The sequence below is a fragment of the Gordionus sp. m RMFG-2023 genome, chromosome 2 (assembly GCF_954871325.1).
Source record: "Gordionus sp. m RMFG-2023 chromosome 2, tfGorSpeb1-WG-v2, whole genome shotgun sequence".
Classification (NCBI taxonomy): domain Eukaryota; kingdom Metazoa; phylum Nematomorpha; class Gordioida; order Chordodea; family Parachordodidae; genus Gordionus; species Gordionus sp. m RMFG-2023.
The window spans coordinates 60875552-60899599 of record NC_088776.1 but is presented as its reverse complement, the minus strand read 5'-3'; the positions used below and the strand labels follow the sequence as shown (position 1 = coordinate 60899599).

Here is a 24048-nt window from a genome sequence, read left to right as displayed (position 1 = left end):
TTAAACATTATCCTAAAAAAATATTTTGAAAATATCGTGATTTGACAGATAACCGATTTGAAGGCCTAATGACTAAATACTGCCTTGCTGGCATTATACATGGAAAATTCTTCATTTTTGGCTTATACGTGAACAATAACGTGTTAAGCATTATCCTAATTAATTTTTTGAAAATATTATGATTTGACCGAAAGGCGAGCTCAAAACCGACCAATATTATTTATAAAATGTTCATTTTTGGTTAATTTATAAATACGTGCAAATCATTATCCCAAAAAACATTTCAAAAATATCGTGATTTGACCGATAACCGGTTTGAAACCGAAATACTCTTGCTGGCATTATACATGTAAAATTCTTCATTTTTGGTTTATACGTGAACAATAACGTGTTAAGCATTATCCTAATTAATTTTTTGAAAATAAAATTAAAGTGATTTATGGACTAACAACAATTGTGACTCCATGAATCATGTATTTAAAAGTTATACAAATTGGCAATCAAGTAATTTAATTAATTTAATTGATATAATATATAATAAAGCACAAATACAAGAAAAAGATCTCGAAAGAGCTTTGATAGGAAAAGGAGAATATTATTTGGCTGAGGGGTATAAGTCATTTCAGATAGATTTATCAATTTGGGAGAAATTTAGTGAGGAAGAGAAAAAAAAAAGAGGTAGAAAATTTAATAAAAGGAAGTAAAAAACGGGAAAGAGAAAATGTTATGTCATCATGCGGGGAATTAATACTTTTAAAGCCTATGGATAACGCCAGCAAAGCAGTATTTCGTTACAAATCGGTTATCGGTCAAATCACGTTATTTTTAAAATATTTTTTGGGATGATTTACACGTATATAGAGATAAATAAACCAAAAATGAACATTTTCTAAATAATATTACTACCAAATTTGGTAGATCGAATATTTAGTAAGTGGTCGGTTTTGAGCTCGCCATTCGGTCAATTCATAATATTTTCAAAAAATTAATTAGAATAATGCTTAACACTTATCGTTCACGTATAAACCAAAAAAGAAGAATTTTCCAAGTATAACGCCAGCAAGGCAGTATTTAGTCATTAGGTCTTCATATCGGTAATCTGTCAAATCACGATATTTTTAAAATATTTTTTGCGATAATGATTTACACGTATATATAGATAAATAAACCAAAAATCATTATTTTCCAAATAATATTAACACCAAATTTGGTCGATCGAATATTTAGTAATTGGTCGGTTTTAAGCTCGGCATTCGGTCAAATCATAATATTTTCAAAATATTTTTTAGGATAATGTTTAACACCTAAATATACACGTATAAACCAAAAATGAAGAGATTTTGATCAATAACACCAGCAATATGTTCCTTAGATATACGAACAAATGTCTAATGGAGCAATTGAGAAACGAATAACTGGAAGTGGATAAAACTAAGTAAAGAAGACATTAAAAAAAAGGGAAATGTTAATATATAAATTTTGCATAAACTTTATATATTTTTTACTTTGTGATTTTGTAAATTTCTTTCTTTTAAATTTATTTAATGACCTTTTATATTTTCCTAATTTTCGTAAAAATTATTTGTTAAAATTTAACCTTTTAAAAAACTTATGTAAAAAGTGTAAATTAAAAAATAGTATTGTAAAATTTTTAGTTTTTTAATAGTTATAAAAATAAAATAAAAATCTTTTAATTTTTACATTTTTCACTTTTTTTTACTTGCCTTCCGTTGTTCTAAAAATATTATTTTCGGAATGACAGATTAAATATTCCTCACTCACTTCAAAAAAGAGTTTGATATATATTTCATACTGGACATCCGGGTATGTCTAAATTTATCGGAAATTTATAACCTAACTAGATGTTATACACGATATGTATAATATTCATCACCTCGAGATAAAGTTGTAATAAAAGGGTTAAAATGTTCCAATAATTAAAGCTGTAAAAGACAATTTTTAAATATTAAACGTATACACCATATAATATATTTGAGAAAAAAGGAGCATTAATAAATGGTTTATGTGTTATTTGGAATAACACTTAAAAAATAGTCGCAAAGGTGAAGAATAATTGAAATGTACCATTAGCCAAAATGGGCACACTTAAAATTTGTTATTTTTCATAAAATGTTTAACATTCCCGTACATAGGGCCTAATTTTTCAAACCTAGCCCGAACCCGAAATTTTTTTAAAAAAAATTTTGCCGGCGATGCCCGAATTTATTTAAAATATAAAAATTAATTTTTATAATAACTCAAAATATACGATATATGTTATTTGGCGTCTACTTTCTATAAATAAATCCTATATTTTTATTTTACATAAAAAATTCAACATAAAATTGATAAATTTAGATATATTTTAAAAATATTTATAAGGCCTGACCCGACCCGGCTTAAATTATCTCATAAATATTAGGCCAGGACCGGCCCAAAATCGGTTTGGTCCGGGTCGGCCCGGGTTCGGGCCGGGACTACTTTTGCAGATCTCTAATTCCCATATTATATTAATTTATGTATATTTTAAAGTGATTAATGGATATCAAAGTTACAACAATTGTTCAATAAAACAATAGTTAAGTTCAATTTTATTTTTAACCATCATGTTTAATTATTTCACTTTGAGTTTGAAGTAAAATAGTGCGCTTCACATTAATTAATCATAGTTTCCCCCTTTTTTTTTATAGAAAGTACAAATAAATTAACTGGCACATTAATACTTAACATATTTTCTTCCGCGGGGGTTTGCAGATCGAGTCAAATTAGCCGATTTTTTTGTTTTCAAACTATACTCCTGCACGAGTATAAATCTTTGTATTTTTACTTGTACTTCTAATCGAGGTCATTTTATAGTTTAAACCTCATTATTAAGCTATAACAATTTAACAAAACTGGGAACCGGTAACGACTTAAGAACATCCTCAAAACTGTCAGGCTTAAACGGAGGAACATAATTTATATAATAAAAATTTATCAATCATATGATGGATCATTTAACATGCATTCACTCTTATTAATTCAATTTCTACTCGAAACCATTTACAAAATATAACAAAATTTAACTTTTAAAATAAACTGCGAGTTCTAATGAAAGACGAAAAACTTTCTTAAAATTTGTTAGCCTAAAAATGATGTACTTCTGAAGATTTCTGATTTTAATCTTATTAATTAATAGTTTTTCTGGAAGCTTTAATTCCTATACTTTAATAGAAAATTTGAAAACGGTACAAAATCAATATTGGGTCATCATATTATATTTTTGCATGCTTAACATGGTATATTTGTGATATTTATCCTCCATTTCAACTTTTCAACGGCTCATTATATTTTTTTATAAATATGGCTTTTTATATCGTATGCAAAAGAAATAAAATGAAGTAATTATTTATAAAAAACAATTTCTTTATGAAACATTTATGCTATTTATATTATTATTGAATTTTATTACTTACTTCATAGATTCATTTAATTCCTCTGTTTTGCCATCCGTTGTTTTAAGTGTTAATATCCGCATCTTGTAAGTTTGGACAATTTCATGAATGATACTGTAAAATTGAAATGTACAAGAGAAGGAGTCTCTTTGTGATAACTTAACCCTTCTGAGAGAAAGTTATAAATGAATAGTTTGTATAAAGAGAATATTTTAAATATTTTAAATTCAACTTTCCATCCCCAGCCCAATGTTTTAAAATATTTAATCCAACGGTTAGCCGGAAAATGTTCAATTTTTTTTAACTGATCATTTTTAATTAGAATTTTTTTATTTCAAAAATTTTTTTTTATCAGGAATGAATAGATAATCATGTTTTACTCTCATTAAATTCTGATCAATCATTTTAAAATATATATCAAGAAAATAATAAATTTTATTAATTAAATTAAATTTCTGAATAGAATAGCAATATATTTTGAAATATCTTCAAATTTAAAATTTAAATAGTTTATTTTACTCATTATATCTTATAATATATTCAAAGACTCCGTTCTATAAATAGTATTATTATTTATTCAATAAGAAAATAAACAAATATTTTGAATTTTTAAAAAAAATTATTCATTTTTTTGTGGTATTATATGGCTCAATCGATTTTTGATAACGGTTGCCTCGAGATTTTGCGAATAGATATCATCTTTGTGCCATCCATGAGAAAAATCTTCAAATTTGCATAATATTTTGCTAGATAAAATATTGAGTTGGGCGTTTTATCGACTTAAATTGATCTATTTAATAACATTTCATTTGTATTCTTTATATACCTTAGTTTCACCGTTATGTTGCATAATTTTATACTGTTACATTTATTATCCAATTAAATATCTTATAAAGAAATTTTTTTTAAAATTTTTATTTCCGACAAAGAAAATTATTTATAAAATCTTTATAAGTTGACATTTATAAATTTTGCTAGTTTTTAATTATTTTTATTCATAAATTTAATAAATATATTGAATAAAAGTTAAAATTTTTGTTTTTATTATTTACCAATTAAAGAAACAAGATTAAAGATATTACAATTATATTGTTAATCATATAATTTACTTAATTCACAGTATATAAATTAGTTTATTTTAAATAATAAAATAAATTTTCATTTAGGTACTTAAAACTGTGACTGACAGTAAAATATTAAAATAATATATTTTTAAACACATTAAAATTTTTATATAATAAACATTTATATAGTAAATTTCTTAAATTATATGAGTAACAAATTATATAAGTATAATTTAAAAATTAATGTCCCCAAATTCTTAAATTTTTATATTTCTCAAAATTTTCCTAAAATATTACACAATTCAAAATTAGTGAATATTATCTTAATTTTATATATAAATTATATAAGTTTTGACAAATTTAAATTAATCATTTAATTTCAATTAAAAATGACCAAATATTTATTTTAGAATAAATAACATAAAGAACTAAATTAATAAAAATTTGTAAGTATCGAGTTAAATTTATAAAGTCTATCAATGTAGTCTAAATACTAAAAGATTTCCCAATATTTAAGTTATTAAACATTTAAATAAATAAAGAAAGAAATGAAAAATTTTATTAAAATATTAATTGTTTTTCTAAATATAAACCAAGTAATTGGTGCCTCATTCTCAGATATTTTTCTTAACTCCACAAAACCAAGTATCATAACGAGAATACCCAAAGGAGCGAGAATACAAGTAGCTAAATCTCTCAGCAACTGCATATCTTCTCTTTTGCAAAATTTTAACAAAGAAGAAGAATGGTTAAAATTTTTAAACTTTGGGTACAATACTTTCAATATACCTGACATATCACTCCAAAAATCATTAACACAACAAATAAAAGATGCCTGTTTAAACATCAACACTCATCTTCATGAGTCCCAAATCTTCAGACATCCCATAAACAAAAAAAAATAACCCCACTTCAACAAAAAGCCTCATTGATTTCGAAGAAAATTGACAGTCTTAATATCAAAGGGACCCTCAAACTCATTTCAACTAATGACACTCTGGCGGAATCCAATTTAGAAACCTTAATTAAGCTTCGATCAAAGCATCCCACAACAACATTTATGCCAATATTGCCCCAACCCTATTCCCATTGTGCAGCAGACTTCACACAGGAAGAAGTAAGGAAGCAATCCTATCTTTTCATCGGGATTCGGCTTATGGTCTAGATGGGATTAGACCAATTTTTTTACAGGATATTACCTCTCCTGTAATCTGTACACAGGTTTCAATTCTCACTAAAATCACAAACTTAGTCAACAAAATCCTAAATGGAGACGTACCCAGCTTTATTAACCCCTTACTCTGCCAGACTCATCGCACTCCAAAAACCAAACAAGGACATCGGCTTATCGCCATTGGTTCAACTTACCGTAGATTGGTCGCTAAATTAATCGCATCTAGAATCAAACACGATGCCGCACACATTCTAAGCCCCTACCAACTGGGTGTAGGTACCTGGTGGGTGTGAAGCTGCTGTGCACTTGACAAGAATTCACCTTGAAAATAACCCAAAAAAGGAATCCCTAGTAAAAATTGACTTCTCTAACGCCTACAACACTCTTTCGCGCAACACGTTCCTACATTCAACTTGCTTCCATTTCCCCGATTACACCAAATTTCTTTTCTCTTGCTACCAATCACCAACAATCTTACAATTCAACAAAGAAAATATACTTTCTGTCGAGGGTATCCAACAGGGTGACCCTCTCGGATCCCTTCTCTTTAGTCTTGGAATCAATGACATGATAAAATCAATAAACTCTTCATGTACTCTATCGCTCCACGCTTGGTATATTGATGATGGAATCTTGAGTGGTCCCTGTAGTGAAATTGCCATAGCAGTCAACATAATTAAAGAAATGGGCACTGGTTAGAAATTAAAAAACTAATCATCAATTGTTCCTGTATTTAATATGTATTTCTTTTTAAACCATTTCCTTCTTAAAATTAATACAGAAATAATTTTTTATTTACTATCATAAGCATTCAGGGTTTCTCTGATGACACAGTCAGGTTCTAATTCGTCTCGTAATAAAAACGTGCACAGTCGCTTAAGAGACACTCTGGCCTGGCATAATTTTGTTTTAAAATATTTGCGAATTTAAAAAAAATTAGAAAATATATTGTTTACTCGATATATTTTAACAATATATACAAATATCATCGTTTAGATGTGTAATTTATAAAATATTGTTTTGTTTTATATTGCATGATGAGTTTCAATTTAATCAATAAAAATGTAATTATATTAGATCATTAGATTAGAGTAGAATATAACTTGTATAAAAAGAATTATTTATAAAAGTACCTCGATCACATTTGTTATAATCGTGGGAAGCATGGACAAGGGGAAACGCAAAAGATTGAACAAAGCTAAAGAAACAAAAGCCTTCTCAGCATCCAATATATTTTTGGGATTACTTAAAACATAGGTGGCAAAAGTCACACATGATACCTATAAACGAAAGAAATATACATTACTAGACTTGTTTCTAATGATTATGTTAGGCATTCATTTTCGTGTAAATTGTTCATGAATCTACCTTTTATAAATTATTGATAATTATGGTTTTCCAATATCCTGGATAAAAAATAAATATTCAAGGAACAACAATTTTTTATGGTCAACATTTGTGTATTATAAATTTATTAGTTAACCTTAATATATCATCGTTGATAAAATTCATTATGATATTTTAAAAAAACATACCTAAAGGCAGCTAGTGTACTTAACTCGGACCAGTCTTAAAATAGTCATCTGAAAAGCCAAAATAATGTATTAGAAGATGTCACACTTGTAAATACTACATAGATATGGGATAAAATTTTAAGCCGGTGCCATGCCCAGGCTGGCCTATGTTGAGACTCGAATTTTTTAAAAAAATGATAGGGAAGAAATTTTAAACTAAATATTTAATTTATTATATTCTATATTTTACTGTTATCTATTAAATTTGAATATTCATTTCGATAATTTAATTCTATTTATTACAAAATATGATAGGAAAATAAATAGTAAATATTTCCTACCTCTTGATATTTTCAAAACATTTCTTATTTTTTATTTATAAATTAAGATTAAATGTAGGTACAGCCTGAAAGTGTATCGAACCAACCCAGCCAGCCCACCATTATTTTTACCAAGCCTAGCCCGTAAAATGTATCGTATAAGTTACCCAATTCATCCCAGAATAATTTTTATTAACGACATTAATTTGCCAATTATCAGCTTTAAAAATCTTTTCAGAACTTTGGCCCGACTTTGTAAAAATATTTTGAACAATTTATCCAGAAGCCCAATCAAATTGTGATATCTATTTAGGTTAAAAAAATGAAAAATAGGAAGGAAATATAACATAAACATTTTCCAACATAAGCCAGACCTATATTTTATTGGCAATGTTACCACAAGTCGTATTCAGCTGGTCCTGCATAGTTATGTTATTTCGTTTAAATAGATCGAATATGGAGAGACCTTTTATTTCCAAAAAAATTTTTGCAATTAAATTATGGTACAAGTTTGTCGCTATTTTTAACGGTGGCTATTTTCAGACCGGTCGAGATTTAACATTAGGCGCTGATATTTATGTGGTAATACTCAAATGTATTAGAAGCATGTATATAACTAAGAAAGGAGCACAAGACCAAACGAAGGAGGTAACCGCGTTTAGAAGTGCTATTTTTTTGAGTATGGCCACCTCTTTGTTACGTATTTTAAGAATCTTATCTTCGAAAGATAGTTCCCAGGCATATAGCTTGAGCACCTTTATCCCATTCAAAACTTCGTTCGTAACCTTGATACGTTGGTCTTTGAGATTCATTTGGCTAGTCTTATTTTTTTTTATTAAATATTAATAATAATTTTAAATTTGATAATTTTATATTCATGAAAATCCAGTTGTATTTAGAACCAGATACCACTTTTTAGGGATACCCAATATTGATACCAAGTAGGGGTGGGGTGTGTGCAAAGTGTTAAACGGCTCCATTGTTTAAGAAGGCTAACCCAATATTTTAGCAAATAAATATGAATATTATTTTGGCTGAAATTTTAATCTAAAATCGACTATATCAGCCCTTTTAAATAACAAGATGTACAGCTATTTTCGATCGATTACTCCTCTTTTAAAAAAATTATATTGGCCGATATTATTAAATTTTTTAATTAGATAAAATAGCTTCTTAATTAAAAAAAATTTTACAGTATTGATATTTAATTTTTTAATATATGAAAATATATTTATTCTGAAATGATATATAAGCCCTAAAATAATAGGCTAATTAAAATTTGATAGTAGTATTTTTAAATGATTTGATATATGGTTATGGTATAGTTATCCGATATCAATATAATATTTACAACAGAGGATCAGCCTCCAGAAAATAATATCCATACACTGTCAAGCTGCAGTTTGATATCAACTAATTTATTCTGATGCTTTAAAAAAATCAGATTAAATGATTTAAGCCATGACTTTAAGTTTAAAAATAAAAATACAGTCCTACTAATAAAAAATTTATTATTATTGTATTATATAATACAATTTTATTTGAATGATCATTGATATCAATATAAAGGGATTATTAACAAGGAGCATTATTTACTTTAAATATAAATTATCCAAGCATTAAAATTGTTATATCGGCCATTAGTATCAGTCCTATGCCAATAACTATCAATATAGATAAGTGGTATGGGTATATCTCTGTTTAGAATCCTATATAATTAAGCGATGATATCCCAAAATACTAACCTTGCCCCATATATTGAACCAAATTTATTTTTTGTAAAATGGACATTATTTTATAAATTACTTGAAGACGTTTAATCCTGTTAGCCATAACCCCGTTTAGCGGTATCAATAAAACCATAACCAATAGACCAGAGAGAACGGAAGGTCCAAGAATATTCCATAAAAATGCCATACAAATGGCTATTTGGAGTGGGCTACTCCATAATAAATTAACATATGTGCATACATCTGCTACCTTTTGGGTGTCTACCGACATTAGATTCACTATTTCACCAACCGTGGATGTTTTGCGAGCGGAATTAGAGAGTTTTAAGGCCTTTTCCGAATAAGTGAAAACAAACGGAAGTAAATAGGAATTAGATTAATTTGATAATATGTAAAACATAGTATATCATTCAGGTGGAAAAATTAGGCAAAAAAAACAAATAAAGCTATAAATTGGATGAATTTTGTGTTCATAAAATCGTAGATTTTAAAAATACAATTCATAAAACGGTTATTAAAATTTTAAAAATAATTATATATTATATAATATAATAATCATACTTTCTTGTAAACGGTACAAATGAGAATAGTTTTGATTCGCATACCTATCACAAATACAATTTGAAAATATTGATGTAAGATGAAGGTTTGGATAATAACAGTGGCTAGCATTGCGACAGCATAAAATACACCTATCCAAATGGATTGACTTTTGGAGTTCACAAAAGATATAAGGTACCTGAAAATCAAAGGATGTTTTGGAAAAATATTATAAAATATTGTTAATCGTAACGAAAATAAATAATTGAGATTTAGAGGTTAATTGATACTTTAAAATTTTGTTTTAGACTACTATTCCTTTTTTTCTTTCCTTCTTTCTGCATCTCATCTATGAATAAAATAATTTTTTTTATAAGATTTGTCTATATTTATATATGTTTATAAATATAATTGGGAATTTAATATAAATTACGATACTTTAATATTTGAGGACTAACAAAGGTAAGCATATCATTGATAAGCTTGTAAAGTATGCTTTGATATATCATAGCCTTAAAGCAACCAAACAAAACCAATGCCAATGAAGGTTTGAGTTTGAGTAATTCGTTCTCTAAAATTGTGGGAGATTTGGCGGAATTGTCATCAGATGTCTTAGTAATTTGCAATATTTTTTGGCTAGCGGGAGATTTGTATATCCCATTTTCGACGTTTTTACGCATTTGAGTGGATTTACTCTTAGGGCGACGTTTATTAGAGCATAAGCCAAAAACATTAAACGATTTTATTAGATTTGTTGGAGTCACAACGCTTTGGAAAAATACATATCAACAGAGTTCGATCATTAATAATCAATACAAATCTGAATATTCACAATCCTTCAACGGTCATTTTCCCTTTTCTATAATAAAAAAATTTCCACAAACACAAAGGACAACAAAATACATTTAAAATAATTTTCATTTTAATTTTTTTTAAAAACGCGATTAGTTTTAATAATAAATCAAAGTTTATAAAATAAAAATAAAAAATTAAGCTGTTCCCGTAAATAAAAATAAAAATAATTTATTATGCTAACTCAATATTTTAGCCAGAAAAACATTGCCCTAACGCTTAGGTGTTGTTAAACCGCTCGATGTCAGCTGATTTTTAAGAAAACGGCTGACTCAATATTTTATCCAGAAAAAAAACTCTAACGCTGGCCCCAAGATTTTTGACCCGTAGGTGGGCAGTGGTGTTGTTAAACCTCGATGTCAGCTGATTTTTAAGAAAACGGCTGACTCAATATTTTAGCCAGAAAAATATTGCCTAAGCCTCAAGATTTTCCTAATAGATGTGCAAACCTTTGTTCCTTCTACAAGCAAAATCTTCAGGCTCGCCTAATTCTATTCTAGAGATAGAATACTGAGTTAGCCATTTTTAAAAATGCTCAAAGCGAGCTGTTTTGTTTGACAACACCAATTATAACTATATAGGGTGTGCAAAGAGAAAATAGTATGGGTAGGAGGTTTTAAAAAAAGTATCAAGCAGGCGGGTTAATAAATAAAATTTAAGTATCGAGCAGGAAGGTTTAAACAAAAAAAAAATTTGTTTTATTTTCACTTGACATATTTTTTGAAATATAAATAATATTATTCAATTATTGATCTAAAATTTAAACCAGAGTATTTTATCAGTGTTTAGCTTATCTTATATAACCCTAAAATTTTTGTTAATTTTCAATATAGACTAAATTAAGAGACTACACTGAACTGAAGGAATATAAGAGCAATATAATTTATCATTTCTCGTGGCTGCTTATATTTTTTTATATTATTTTTAAGAGAATAATTTTTTATATCTTCCTCGATTTCCACATGCATTATCGTAATAGCATAATTTAATCTTTTTATTCACTTTTTTTAACCACCTGCTAAAAGTCTAATAAATTATTTAAAAAATGATTTACGAAAATATAATTTTTAAAAAAATTTTAAAGCAATGATTTATTCTTCGCGAACTTTATAATTGGTCATAAATATTTAATAACTATTTTTGATTTTACGAAATAAATTTAAATCCAATCAAGTATTTTCCTTCAATTTGTATTAAGAATTTATAGTTATTTTTTTTTATTATTTATCTAAATTTATAAAATTATATTATATTTTTTATAGTCAAAACAATAGATTCTTTATTATAAAATTGTTTTCTATATATAGTCTTTTATAATTATGTCATTTAACTTCTACTAATATGCAATTACATTCACCTCCACAAGATAATATTAAATGTAAAAAGTTATAATAATATATAATTCAAATAGCGTAACTTTTTAAAATATATATAAAAATTCAAATATAACAATATTGAATAAAATGCTTAACTAAAAATTATGGTCGGGAGGGTAGGTTAAAAAAAAAATTGAAACAATAGGCAGGCTTATGAGGTTAAAAACACGGTCATTGCACACTTCTAATTACAACCAAAAATTAGTATATTACCCTTTAATATGAGCTTTCTCTCTAAGCTTGTCGATATAAGGATACCAATGTTTGTCGAATAATGGGTAAAGTTTCAGTGATGTATTTTCATCGGCCAGTTGCCACAAATCTAATTTAGTCAGAGGATATTTACTTCCGTATAAGGCTAATCTTTTTTATAAAAACAATATTATCGATGAATATGACATGAGAAATTTATATTTTCTATTTTGTCGTTTTGATCGACATCGAATATTCTAAAATATTTTTAACATCAAAACTCGTAATTATTAGTACAAGTTAATGTGGCTTAAAGAATTTTGCAGAACGAGAAAAATATTAAATCATTTTTCAATCTCTTAAAATAGATTCTTTTTTAAGGGATCTACTGTTTTTTATAAAAAAAATACAAGCAATTCACACACATTGTATTTAATCATTGCATGATATCAATAAGAGCGCTATAAGTCAAAAAAATATTTTTGATTTAGGCTCTCTCACTATGGTCCTCGTCGGACGCCACTGCTTATACTTAATATATAAAAAATTGGTAGAAAAAGCACTGACATCAGGATAAATTGATATATCATCATAATAATAATTTACTTGTTAAACCACCAAAAGGATATTCTCGATAAAAACGATGCGTATATTTCGGGGCATATTTTCTGTAAATTGGTTATTTGTTATTATTTGTAGTAATTGTATGTAATAGGGAAATGGGGAGAAAAAAATTATTCGTTACCAAAGTCTCATCTTTCGATATAGAAGTAAGCTTGATGTTTTCTTCAGGATTTAGAGTCTAAAGTGAAAATTAAAAAAAAAATCATAAAAGTTTTTTTTTTAACATAAGATTTGTATAAAATGTATATGTAAAATAAAGTCGGAGAAAATGTATCACCTTTAATCGCCGTTACTTTTAAAATAAATAACGAGAAAGCTTTTAAAAAAACGATATATAATTTTAAAATACCAACTTTCTGGTCTGAAGAAGAAAGTCGAAAATTTCCGGAACTACCAAATTTAATTTTTAAAAAATGAAATTTTTTGCTATCGAACCCAGATCGACTTTTGGCGTTGAAACAATGCAAAATGATTTGGAGAATAACTATGGTCAATTGCAGTATGTAAAGGGTTAATTGGGAAAATGCTATAACAGCCTGTGTATTCAATTTTTTTTTTTAAGAAAAGAAGAAAAAAAAGGTGTCAATTTATTATTAAATATTAAGAAGTAATAAATATTTTATTATCGTTATTTACAATATTTCTCCGTTATATTTAATGGCTTTATTTTTCAACACCCCTTTTCAATTTGATTTTAAAAATGTGTTGAAAGGGTTAATATTGTTTTATTTTATTTATTACCGAGTGTTTCTTTATGGACAAACTTCTCGACCAAATGAAGACGATAAGGTAGCAAGAGCATAAAACCCAAAAATTGAAAGTATAACCCGAAGACCATATCCCTTTCACCCTCTCGTAATACAATATGAACGATATAATCGCCTTTGAACCATATGTTTATATTTTTTTTAAACCTCATTAAATAGGTATTAAATAAAGGGTAATTTTTTTTTAAAAAAAATGGTTCAATTCAAATTAATATACATAATTGATGGCAAATCAGTCTTTTCTAAGAGCCAAAGATTTTAAGGATGCCTAATATTTTTTTTTGTATGTGACAAAGAAGAAAATCTATGTTAAGGTGAAATTTTAATCCAATTTGAGTTCATTGGCTTATTATATCCATAAAATAACGTAAATAATTTATGCATGGCCAATTTTTTTTTAACAAAAAATACACGAAGTTTAACTCGTTAACCAAAATTTAAAAATAAAAGTAGAAATGTTTTACAAATTAATCGTTTTTTTTTCACTAAATATACGACCTTCGAATCTTTCCTACCAAGTCGTATTTCAAATTTTACCGTATTTGAAAGAGGTAATGATGTATAGCGTTGAATGTTATTAATTTTTTTTACGTGTTTTATTAAAAATATTTAAGTAGCGTCATAATTTTATTCTTATGTATAAAAAAATTTAATGTTTTCGAGTAGCGTGTGTCTGTTAAGTGTGTGCATCACAATCCGGTAGATCTTGATTCAAATCCAGCAAGGACCATGTTTTTTTTTCTTCTAAAGCTAATAACCAAATCCAAATAATGGAATTTCGTGCTTTTCTTACATAATCCGTGATGCATGGCAAAAATAAAGAAATTTTTATAAAGTAGTTTCGTCCTTGGGGGGGGGGGCAGTATATAGTAGATCGGACTCGACCACGTGATTCCGTTCATACATTTTCAAAAATAAATTGTTTTATTGCATTAATAAATTATAATTGTTGTTTAGCAAGTGTTTATATGCCTATCAGCGTCATACATCATTACCCATTTGAAAGGTAATTAATATTTAATTTACTTGGATTTAAATTTTAAAAAAAATGTATATTTAGAAATTGGGACAATTTTGACTTAGTTGATTCTCCTACACAACTAGCGCAGCTAAATTTAGGGTTGGGTAACAAAAACACAAAAAAAAGATTGAATTTCAAAAAAAATTAAGGTAATTTTTCTAAATAATTAAAAAAAAATACCAAAAAACTATTTCAATTAAATCAATTTACAGTCGAAGTCTTGTCAAATTATCGCAAAAAAATCAATTGATAATTATTGGTATTACGATACGAAAGAGATAATATAAAACTCATTTTTGATTTACGTAAGATACGACGAGGAATGTCGGGAACAAAATAGCTGAAACAATTAAGGATTTCGAATCGTCGGTAATTCTTAAGACCAAATCTGCGACCGTTATTAAGCATAACAAGACTGAGAGCATCTATGAAAGGGGTAAAAAAATATATAAATTAATAGGGCTAAGTTCAAAGTCTACATTTATTAAAACTTTTTGTTTGCTACAAATTTAATCGAGAAATATCGTTCACGAAGTTCTTACCCATTTAAAGTTGTGATGGTTAATATATAAAAAAAATCGGGGTCTGGTGTGGTTGGAAACGAAGTTGGCGGGGAAGTAATTTTAATAATGTTAGGTAAAATTAGCCAAATTTTTCGGGGTTTTATGGCATCTGCCTCATTTCTAACAAGGTATTAATAAATTTAGATATTCAAAAAACATAATACTTAGTAAAAAAAGATAGTTTTAAACTAGAGCAAAATTACCAAACAGTTTTAAAAAATTGTTATTAAAAAAAATATTAGCATATTATAAAACATTGAAAATGATCAAAATTAAGATTATTTAGAAAAAACTTTGGGGTCGGGGAAGAGTAATTAACTTGAAAAAAAGAGGGAGGGGGGAGCAACCATTTTGCCAAATAATTTATTTATTTGTGTAAAGGGTATGATTAATTATTTTCCCCCAAAAAAATATACTATTTTGAACTTTCGAAATAAGAAGAATTATTTATCATGGTAAAAATAATAATAATTGTGTATAATCATAATCTAAAATAGGTCTGGTTTATATTTTAAAATACCTCGTTCGAAAATAGATAAAAAAATAATTGTTTTTTTTAAGTCATTTGAGTACAAATTTATCTATCTATTTTGTATATAATTTTACAAATAAAATATTAGTTAGACAAAAATGTCATTAAATAAACGTGATATAGGCGAAGACGCAATAAAAAGTAATACTGATTATGATTTTTTGGACTATTTTTTAGATGTTCGTATAAAACCAAGAAAAATAAAGATTTTAATATTGTTTTGAAAAGATTTGGAGGAAAGTTCATCATTGATCAATAATATGCAAAATCTGGTTGATAATAGTATGCAAAATCTGGTTGATAATAGACTCAAGTGGTTGATAATAGACTCAAGGAATGTTCAACGGAAGGAATTTTGTTAATTGGATGAAATATATTTAAAATTAAACTCAAGAGTAGGATTAAAATTCACAGATCTATGGATTGGGGTTATTTAAAGGTTTGAGAGGTATGGCTTTGGGTTTAGATTGGTTTTTAATAAAATTTAATCATTTCAATTAATATCCTGTTACACCTGACAATGATTATAAATAAACGAATAGAAATTTACAGCAAAACGGCAACTTCCTTGGGTTGAAAATCACAATATTTTTAAGAGGCTATTTTTTTTATATATAAACATCAATTTATATTTTACCGATCTGATCATATTATCCCTTTTTTGAAAATTACTATATACGAATACATTATGCTAGCATGCCTTAAAATTATTTTTATAATTTTTTCTTTGAATATACAGATAGATACCAGATATATTTATCGGGATCAGGATTGAATAAATAAATTTAAGTTTTGCCCAGTGTATTTTTTTAAACGGGCTATTTAGAAAATTATCTTTTGTTCAAAGCATTTTTGTTTAATATTGGGTCATTCCACATCAAATGAGCAAAAAAAATGAGATTTTCGGCCGACCCCTTCGATTTTTTTAAAATTTGGTAAGCAAAGAAAGGTCAATGTAACTAAGAAATAGCCAAAATTTTAGCCTCCTAACATTTATATTTTTGAAGATATTAGGGTTCAAAGTGGCAAAAATGACGTATTTTTACCATTATCTGCCTTCATTCAATTAAGCATATCTTAAAAACTACATAATTGTAAATAACAAATTTAATATCAAAATTACGTACAAAGATTCTACTTTTAGATAAAAAAAAATTTTTATTTTTTTTCCCAATTTCCGGTCATTTTATTTAATATATAAGGACTAAAAACGATTTTTTGGAAATAATACGACCTTCAATTTTTTTAAAAAATTTAGTAGACATTATTAAACTCTTCCTTTATATTTATAAAAAAAAATTGGTCTGGGACGCGGCCATCTTCATTCTCAAAATGGATAAAAATGTTTAGGAAAGTGTATAAATATTTTCCCGAAAGGGGGCGTCTTTGTATAAAATAATATATTAATAAGTTTTTAATGGTTTTTTTTGAACTATTTGATATAATTAAAAGGATTATTCATCTTGTAAGTGAAAATAACAATAAATGGGGCTTTCATTCAATTATAGAAATTGTCTATCGATAAAAGAAATTCAATTTATTACTTTATTTATAATTTATTATAAAAATTTTTGCCGATATAACATATATTTAATAAATATTTATAAAATATGTTCAATTAAGTTTCGAGTTCTTGAATATATGAATCAGAATCTTGTGCATTTCATATATGGCGCCCTAAATATTAAAAAAATTGATATAATTTAAATTTAAACTCACTTTTAAAAGATTCTAATTTTTCGGTAGCGCATTTACTTTCTTGTGACGACAATGTATAGTATAACTACGGCCAGTAGCATTTAACAGCGAAACTAATGTTAAGATATGACATTTGGGCAAGCAAAGAGTGTCGTCTATCTTGGAAATGTAAAGGAATTTGAAGGTCCGGATGGGTGTAGAAACTTTATATATATTTCTTCCTGCTTTTGATTTTTCACTAAAACAAAGCTAACCACCAATTAGAATCATAAAAATAAGTTAGGTATCATGATATTTCTTCAATAATTATACTTTCATCATTATATGATAACTATTCCAAAGTACTTTCTATTAAATAGGAATATATTTTACTTTTAAATTATGTAGATCTGTTGGAATCAAGGTGTATTTTGTGTGTTCCAGGTATAGATCTAGTTTTTGAAAATCTTTCCCTGAGTAATAGATCTTCGTAATCATAATTTATTTTGGTCATCTATTCAAAATATATGACATTATTATTTTCTTTAGCTAACTCGTACAATTCATATGATGTGTACTTTGAGTAAGGCCTTGTAAACTAGCTCTAGCGGTAACTTTTAACAGTGCCACCAATCCCATCACAAACACTTTTCCCGTGTGCTGTAGCAGAAAAATGCCATTTCGCCTGTACCCCGAAATCCATCTCATGATGGCAAATATTAATAAAATTTTTACGTTTTTGTACTGTGCAGCGGATCCACCGAAAAATAAAAAATTTTATTAATTAAAAAATTTAGCAATGTTTTTTTAAAATTATGTACTGCTATTGTATTGTGTTGCAAAGATTCGGATATCATTACATAATTTAGGCAACAAATATTGGCAAAATTATCTTTATAATATATAACAAAAGGGTGAACAGTGGATTGAGCCCTATTCCAATGATAATTTTGTACTTCATCCTAAAGTATAAAGCTATAGTTTTCTTAAAAATCACAAAATTAAATATTGGTCTTCGTCTAAGTTCAATTTTAGATTGTTTTGATACAACGATTGTTGCGTTGAAATAAAAAAATAATAAAGATTCCATTTATTTTAAAAAGGCATTAATAAATTCACCTACTGGTTTGGTTATTGTTTCAAGGGTGGTTCTATCTACGGATAGCCATTGTTTGTATGTTATAAATTCGATGTCCTTAGAACGAAACAATATTTCTATTTGATCGCGTAAATGTGTTGACCCTGGACAATTATCACATTTGCCCATATAAATGGATGGTTGAGGCGAATTACAAATTATTAAGTGTAAAATATGTTTGTATGTTTTAAAGGGCAACATATCATTGGTTAAATTTGATCCAATGATCATCAATTTAAATTTTGGTGGTAGCTGCAATCACATACATGTGTACCACTACCTTCAACGAGTATACAATTTTTGGGCGAATGCTTGCGAATTTCGAAAAACCAATTTTAACATCAGGCCTCATTTCTTTAAAAAATATATAAATTTTTTTCAAATTATCTAAAATTAATCTCTTATGTATGGTATTCTTTTTTCCGTCTTTGGTCAAAATCTAAACGCAATCTTTCTTGCCTGGTATGATTCTGCTTATTTCGTCCATACAATAAAATTCTTGTACAATTTTAACTGTATATTCGTCTATAGTTTTTCCAGGCTTGGGGTTAGGTGTTGATAGAAATCAAAATACCAAGAAATTTATTAAAAAATGAATTAATATAGTGAGTATGTGTTATTGAATGAATAAAACCCTTTCGCGCTTGAAATATTTCCCATAAACAAAAAATACTTGTACTTTGATATAATAAAATAATCATTTTGACATAATAAAATAATGATTTTGACAGGTTAATGATAAAATATGAAATAATAAATATTGTTTTATAAATTAATATCTCTAAGTACCAACCATTAGTTTCTTTAAATATAAAAATTAATTGATTAAAAATTTTATTGACAAATGATCTCGCTGGGCGCGAAAGGGTTAATCAATTTTAAAATTTTTATTTATTTTATTGATTGAAACACTTATTTATTGTTATTCTAATTTAGAAAGACTATGCCGATTTTAGAAAATCCGATCCAATATTTATATTGTTTTGGGTAATTTTATGATAATACTTTTATTTTGTATATAATTTCATATATTTTAAAAATATCAAATTATTTTAAAAAATTGAGTAGAGAAAATTTTGATATTATTTTTGGCGTCTATGAAATGAACAAGATTCTGATTCATATATTCAAGAACTATAAACTTGGTTGAATATATTTTATTAATATTCATTAAGTATATGTTATATGGGCAAAAAATTTTATAATAAAGTAATAAATTGAATTTCTTTTATCGATAGACAATTTCTATAATTGAATGAAAGCCCCATTTATTGTTATTTTCACTTACAAGATGAATAATCCTTTAAATTTTATCAAATAGTCCAAAAAAAACCATTAAAAACTGATTAATATATAATTTTATACAAAGACGCCCCCTTTCGGGAAAATATTTATACACTTTTCTAAACATTTTTATCGATTTTGAGAATGAAGATGGCCGCGTCCCAGACCAATTTTTTTTTATAAATATAAAGGAAGAGTTTAATAATGTCTACTAAATTTTTTAAAAAAATTGAAGGTCGTATTATTTCCAAAAAATCGTTTTTAGTCCTTATATATTAAATAAAATGACCGGAAATTGGGAAAAAAAATAAAAAAATTTTTTTATCTAAAAGTAGAATCTTTGTACGTAATTTTGATATTAAATTTGTTATTTACAATTATGTAGTTCTTAAGATATGCTTAATTGAATGAAGGCAGATAATGGTAAAAATACGTCATTTTTGACACTTTGAACCCTAATATCTTCAAAAATATAAATGTTAGGAGGCTAAAATTTTGGCTATTTCTTAGTTACATCGACCTTTCTTTGCTTACCATATTTTAAAAAAATCGAAGGGGGTCGGCCGAATCGTGGTTGATTTGTCATGGAATGACCCTATTCAATTTTTAATAATAATTGCATTAAAATATATAATTAAGGACTAAACATTGTATTAATAAAATGTCTCGTTCCTTACAGTTGGATTTGATACAATTTCCCAGCACTTATAATTTATCAATGTCAAAATTATTAAATAATTTTTACTATTAATTTTTTTTTACGCGACTAATTTTTTCTAGAGAGGTAAATAAACTTATGCAGTATACTTTGTATTAAATTTATACAATAAAAAATACATCATGTTATATATGTATATATATTTACATAAAAATATTATATTTTAATTTAAATGATAAATTTTGGCTGGTGCAAAAAAATTGGACCTGAATATAAATTTTTTTCCAAATCTTGGCCATGCTTAAAATTTTGATCTCTGACATATTGATTATTATTTCACATGGTTATAGTTTACTAGGATTGATATTGAGGTGGCAAGATAAAAAATTTCCTACAATTTTATAAAAAATATTTTTTTATTCATTGGAGAGAGGGAGGGGATTCCTCATTCACCTTAATGTCATCATGATTAAATAATATAAAAATAAATATAACTCACTTTACCCATTTTCATGAACTCAAATAGCTATTTTTATATAGTTTGTTTTTTAAATCATAAAATATTTGAAAATAAAATGTGACATAAATTACTATTTTAAATAATGCCAAGGCAGTTATGTGATAATGTCTATGAGTTTTGCCATATCTATATAGGTGTACCAAATAAAATGGGAATGAAAATAGAATATAAAAGCTAGGCAAAAATGAAAGAACAGAATCTTGAAAGCATTTTGTTATATCTGGATATTTATATATGGTGAAATTTGTATCCTATTTATAAATAATGTTTAAAATATTATCTAAAATAATAAATACCCATAATAAGGAATCACAAAACTTTATTCCTTCTATTTGCTTAGACATTTCAATTGCAAATTATCACATTTGTAAAAAATAGTATTCGTACCGTTAATATAATTAGGTGTTTTGTCGTGATACATCAAGTTACATTTTCAATACTAATGTCATTGATACGAATAACGGGGATTTATCTATTCAATTTTTAGATAAAAAGACATAACATATACCTGTAAAATCTTATTAATAATTTTATTATAGACCAATTATAACATACAATGATAATTGCTAAATATAAATTTATGTATTGCTTACAAAAATGAACAATATTTTTCAGATAAAACTTATTACTGGATAATTTCCAGCTACCTTTTTAAATATACCGCATCCGTTTATTATTTTTAATTCACATTTATTTTAATTTTATATATTATAATATTAGTCCTAATAAATTTATGTTTGATATTTTTAAATAACAAAAATTTTATCTTATAAAAATTTAATAATACCTCCCCCTCTCCTCCCCAACAACAAATTGCTGCGTACGCGCCTGAATTCCCGTAATTTAACAACAATTTTTGAGGTATAACCATGTATCTCTGCATATTCTATCCACTTTGAATAGGATTCCATCACCAAATGTATGATTTTTTTTCTAGATCGAAGAAATCGATATGGAGACGTTCCCATGGTTTCTTTGATTTGGGCCACATTTGACCTACTTCTTTACAGAACATAGATTCACAGATATTATAGGGAATACATTTCCTTATAATTTTTTCAATATCATTACCTATACATACCAGGCCACCTTACATATTTCCCAAGATTTCATTTTATCCCGACCCTAATGGTATCTATGTAATAAATCAACAATTTTACTACGTAATTTAAAAGGAATTACGGTTCTATTTCCCCTCACTAAACAAACACCCACCACGGACAATTCTTTTCAATTTTTTATAAATTTTGTAATTATTTTTCCATGGTTTTTTTTCCGTTAAAAATAATTTTATCTAATTCAATTATTTCTTTAAAGTATTTAACTCGATCCCAAAAGGATAAAATATCGAACAATTTTCTTTGCCTTGACGATATATAATTTCTACATTGAAACTTCCCACTAATAACAACCAACGTTGTAATCGTGGAGATAACAATAATTATCAATTATCCTTTTTGAATAAATTAATTAATGGTTTATGATCGGCGTAAATTACAAATTTTTTCCGATTAAATATTCGCGACAGGTTAAACCAAAAATGACGGCTAGCGATTCCTGTACAATAACAGAATATCGCGTTTCCACTTCTCTGAAAACTCTTGAAAAAATTAATATTGGTCTTTCCAAACCATCAATTAAAAGATAATCGTGCTCCCCCCCCCCCTTGACACATTTGTTAGATGCATCAAATCAACACCTTACATCAAATTTATTTGTATTGATGCCTAATTTTTTCTCACATTGGAATTTTCTAATACGGATATTCTTAAGGGAAAACCCATTCGGAAATTCTGTTCCTTCGCCATACAAGTTTCAACCTTGTGTCCTTTATAACCACGACGGTTACATATAATATTATTCAAAATATTTTCTGCATCAATATTTTAACCAAATATTTTGTTTTTTGAAAAACCATTTTTTATTTATTTGCCACAAAATTATTATTCATATTAATCAAATTATATATATCACAATATATAATTTTGATTATATCTTTCACTTCTTTTACTTCTTGGAGGAATAACCACTGATCTCACCGCACATTCCGGAATATCGCACGGATTATCCTTTATATTATTCTGATTTATCCTTCTTGATTTCATTTAGAACTTCTTTTAAAGTAAAATATTCTTTTTAAATAATTATCTGACACCACACTGTCTTTATTTAAATTATTATCTACCTTTGTTACTATATCGGTTAGGTACATTTACTTATCAGAAATTTCAATGTAATGAATAGCACATATATTATTACAAATAATAATATCGTAACTAACTGAGTATTTATATCTAATTGGTTAAGTTCTTTATACAAAATTTGATAACCAAAATCCTTATAAATAAAAACTTTATCAAAAATATTAGGCCTATGATTAATTATCAAAATAAAACCCATTTCATCTATATTATAATTTTCCGATGTCCTCACTACGTCATCATGACGTCATGTCATCGCTACGTATTCATTTTTATTTTTTTGATTTTTTAATTTTACTTATTATTTTTTTCTCTATACAAACAGATGATCCTATAACTTAAGTTTTATATGCAATTGTAGAATGCCATATTAAAACCTTAAATTATAATTTATCATTACAAAATTTTACATTGGGTGTCAAAGTAATACATTAAATATATCTATTTACAAAATATTACAAATTATTAATATTTTATATAGATATATGATTTATATAATCAAAATATAATTATAACTATTAAACAAGTAGAAATTCAATTTACCCTGTACGTCAAAGATAAGAATTATTGCAGTGAACACAATTTCAATCCATATTTTTCTCCATAACTTAATTTTTGGAGTTATCTCCAATAATACGAGGTAATATTTGTTATTTCTTATAATAATATTTAGCGCAGACCTCATTTTGTCATGATTCTCTAATAAGTGGTTTGCCCAGGCTTTCCCAGTTTCCCTTATTACGAATTCACATGTTTTTTTCCATATATAACTAGGAGTTAACTCATAGACTAATTGGTAAATCAGAGATTTCCCATTCATTAATTATAAATTTATTCTCCAGGCTTGGGAAATTTTTTTAATTATTA

The 24048-nt window shown here is 26.6% G+C and overlaps 1 protein-coding gene across 3 annotated transcripts in view; it reads right to left on the bottom strand.

The window, feature by feature from the left end:
• LOC135925573 (multidrug resistance-associated protein 1-like) overlaps positions 1-21226 on the bottom strand; it is a 66069-nt gene extending 44843 nt beyond the window's left edge. For 2 of the 3 annotated variants that reach the window (XM_065460970.1, XM_065460972.1), the window contains exons 1-13: positions 21052-21199; positions 14914-15033; positions 13562-13702; positions 13174-13356; positions 12942-12998; positions 12803-12864; positions 12218-12367; positions 10215-10544; positions 9798-9975; positions 9313-9567; positions 8124-8327; positions 6806-6952; positions 6472-6565 (exon numbers count right to left, since the gene is read on the bottom strand). In XM_065460970.1, coding sequence (XP_065317042.1) covers positions 6472-6565; positions 6806-6952; positions 8124-8327; positions 9313-9567; positions 9798-9975; positions 10215-10544; positions 12218-12367; positions 12803-12864; positions 12942-12998; positions 13174-13356; positions 13562-13702; positions 14914-15033 — 1921 coding nt within the window. In that variant the 5' untranslated portion in view covers positions 21052-21199. Of the gene's footprint in view, positions 1-6471; positions 6566-6805; positions 6953-8123; positions 8328-9312; positions 9568-9797; positions 9976-10214; positions 10545-12217; positions 12368-12802; positions 12865-12941; positions 12999-13173; positions 13357-13561; positions 13703-14913; positions 15034-21051 lie in introns of all 3 variants that reach the window. The other variant, XM_065460971.1, reaches the window with a different exon arrangement.
• Positions 21227-24048: the final 2822 nt, after the last annotated feature.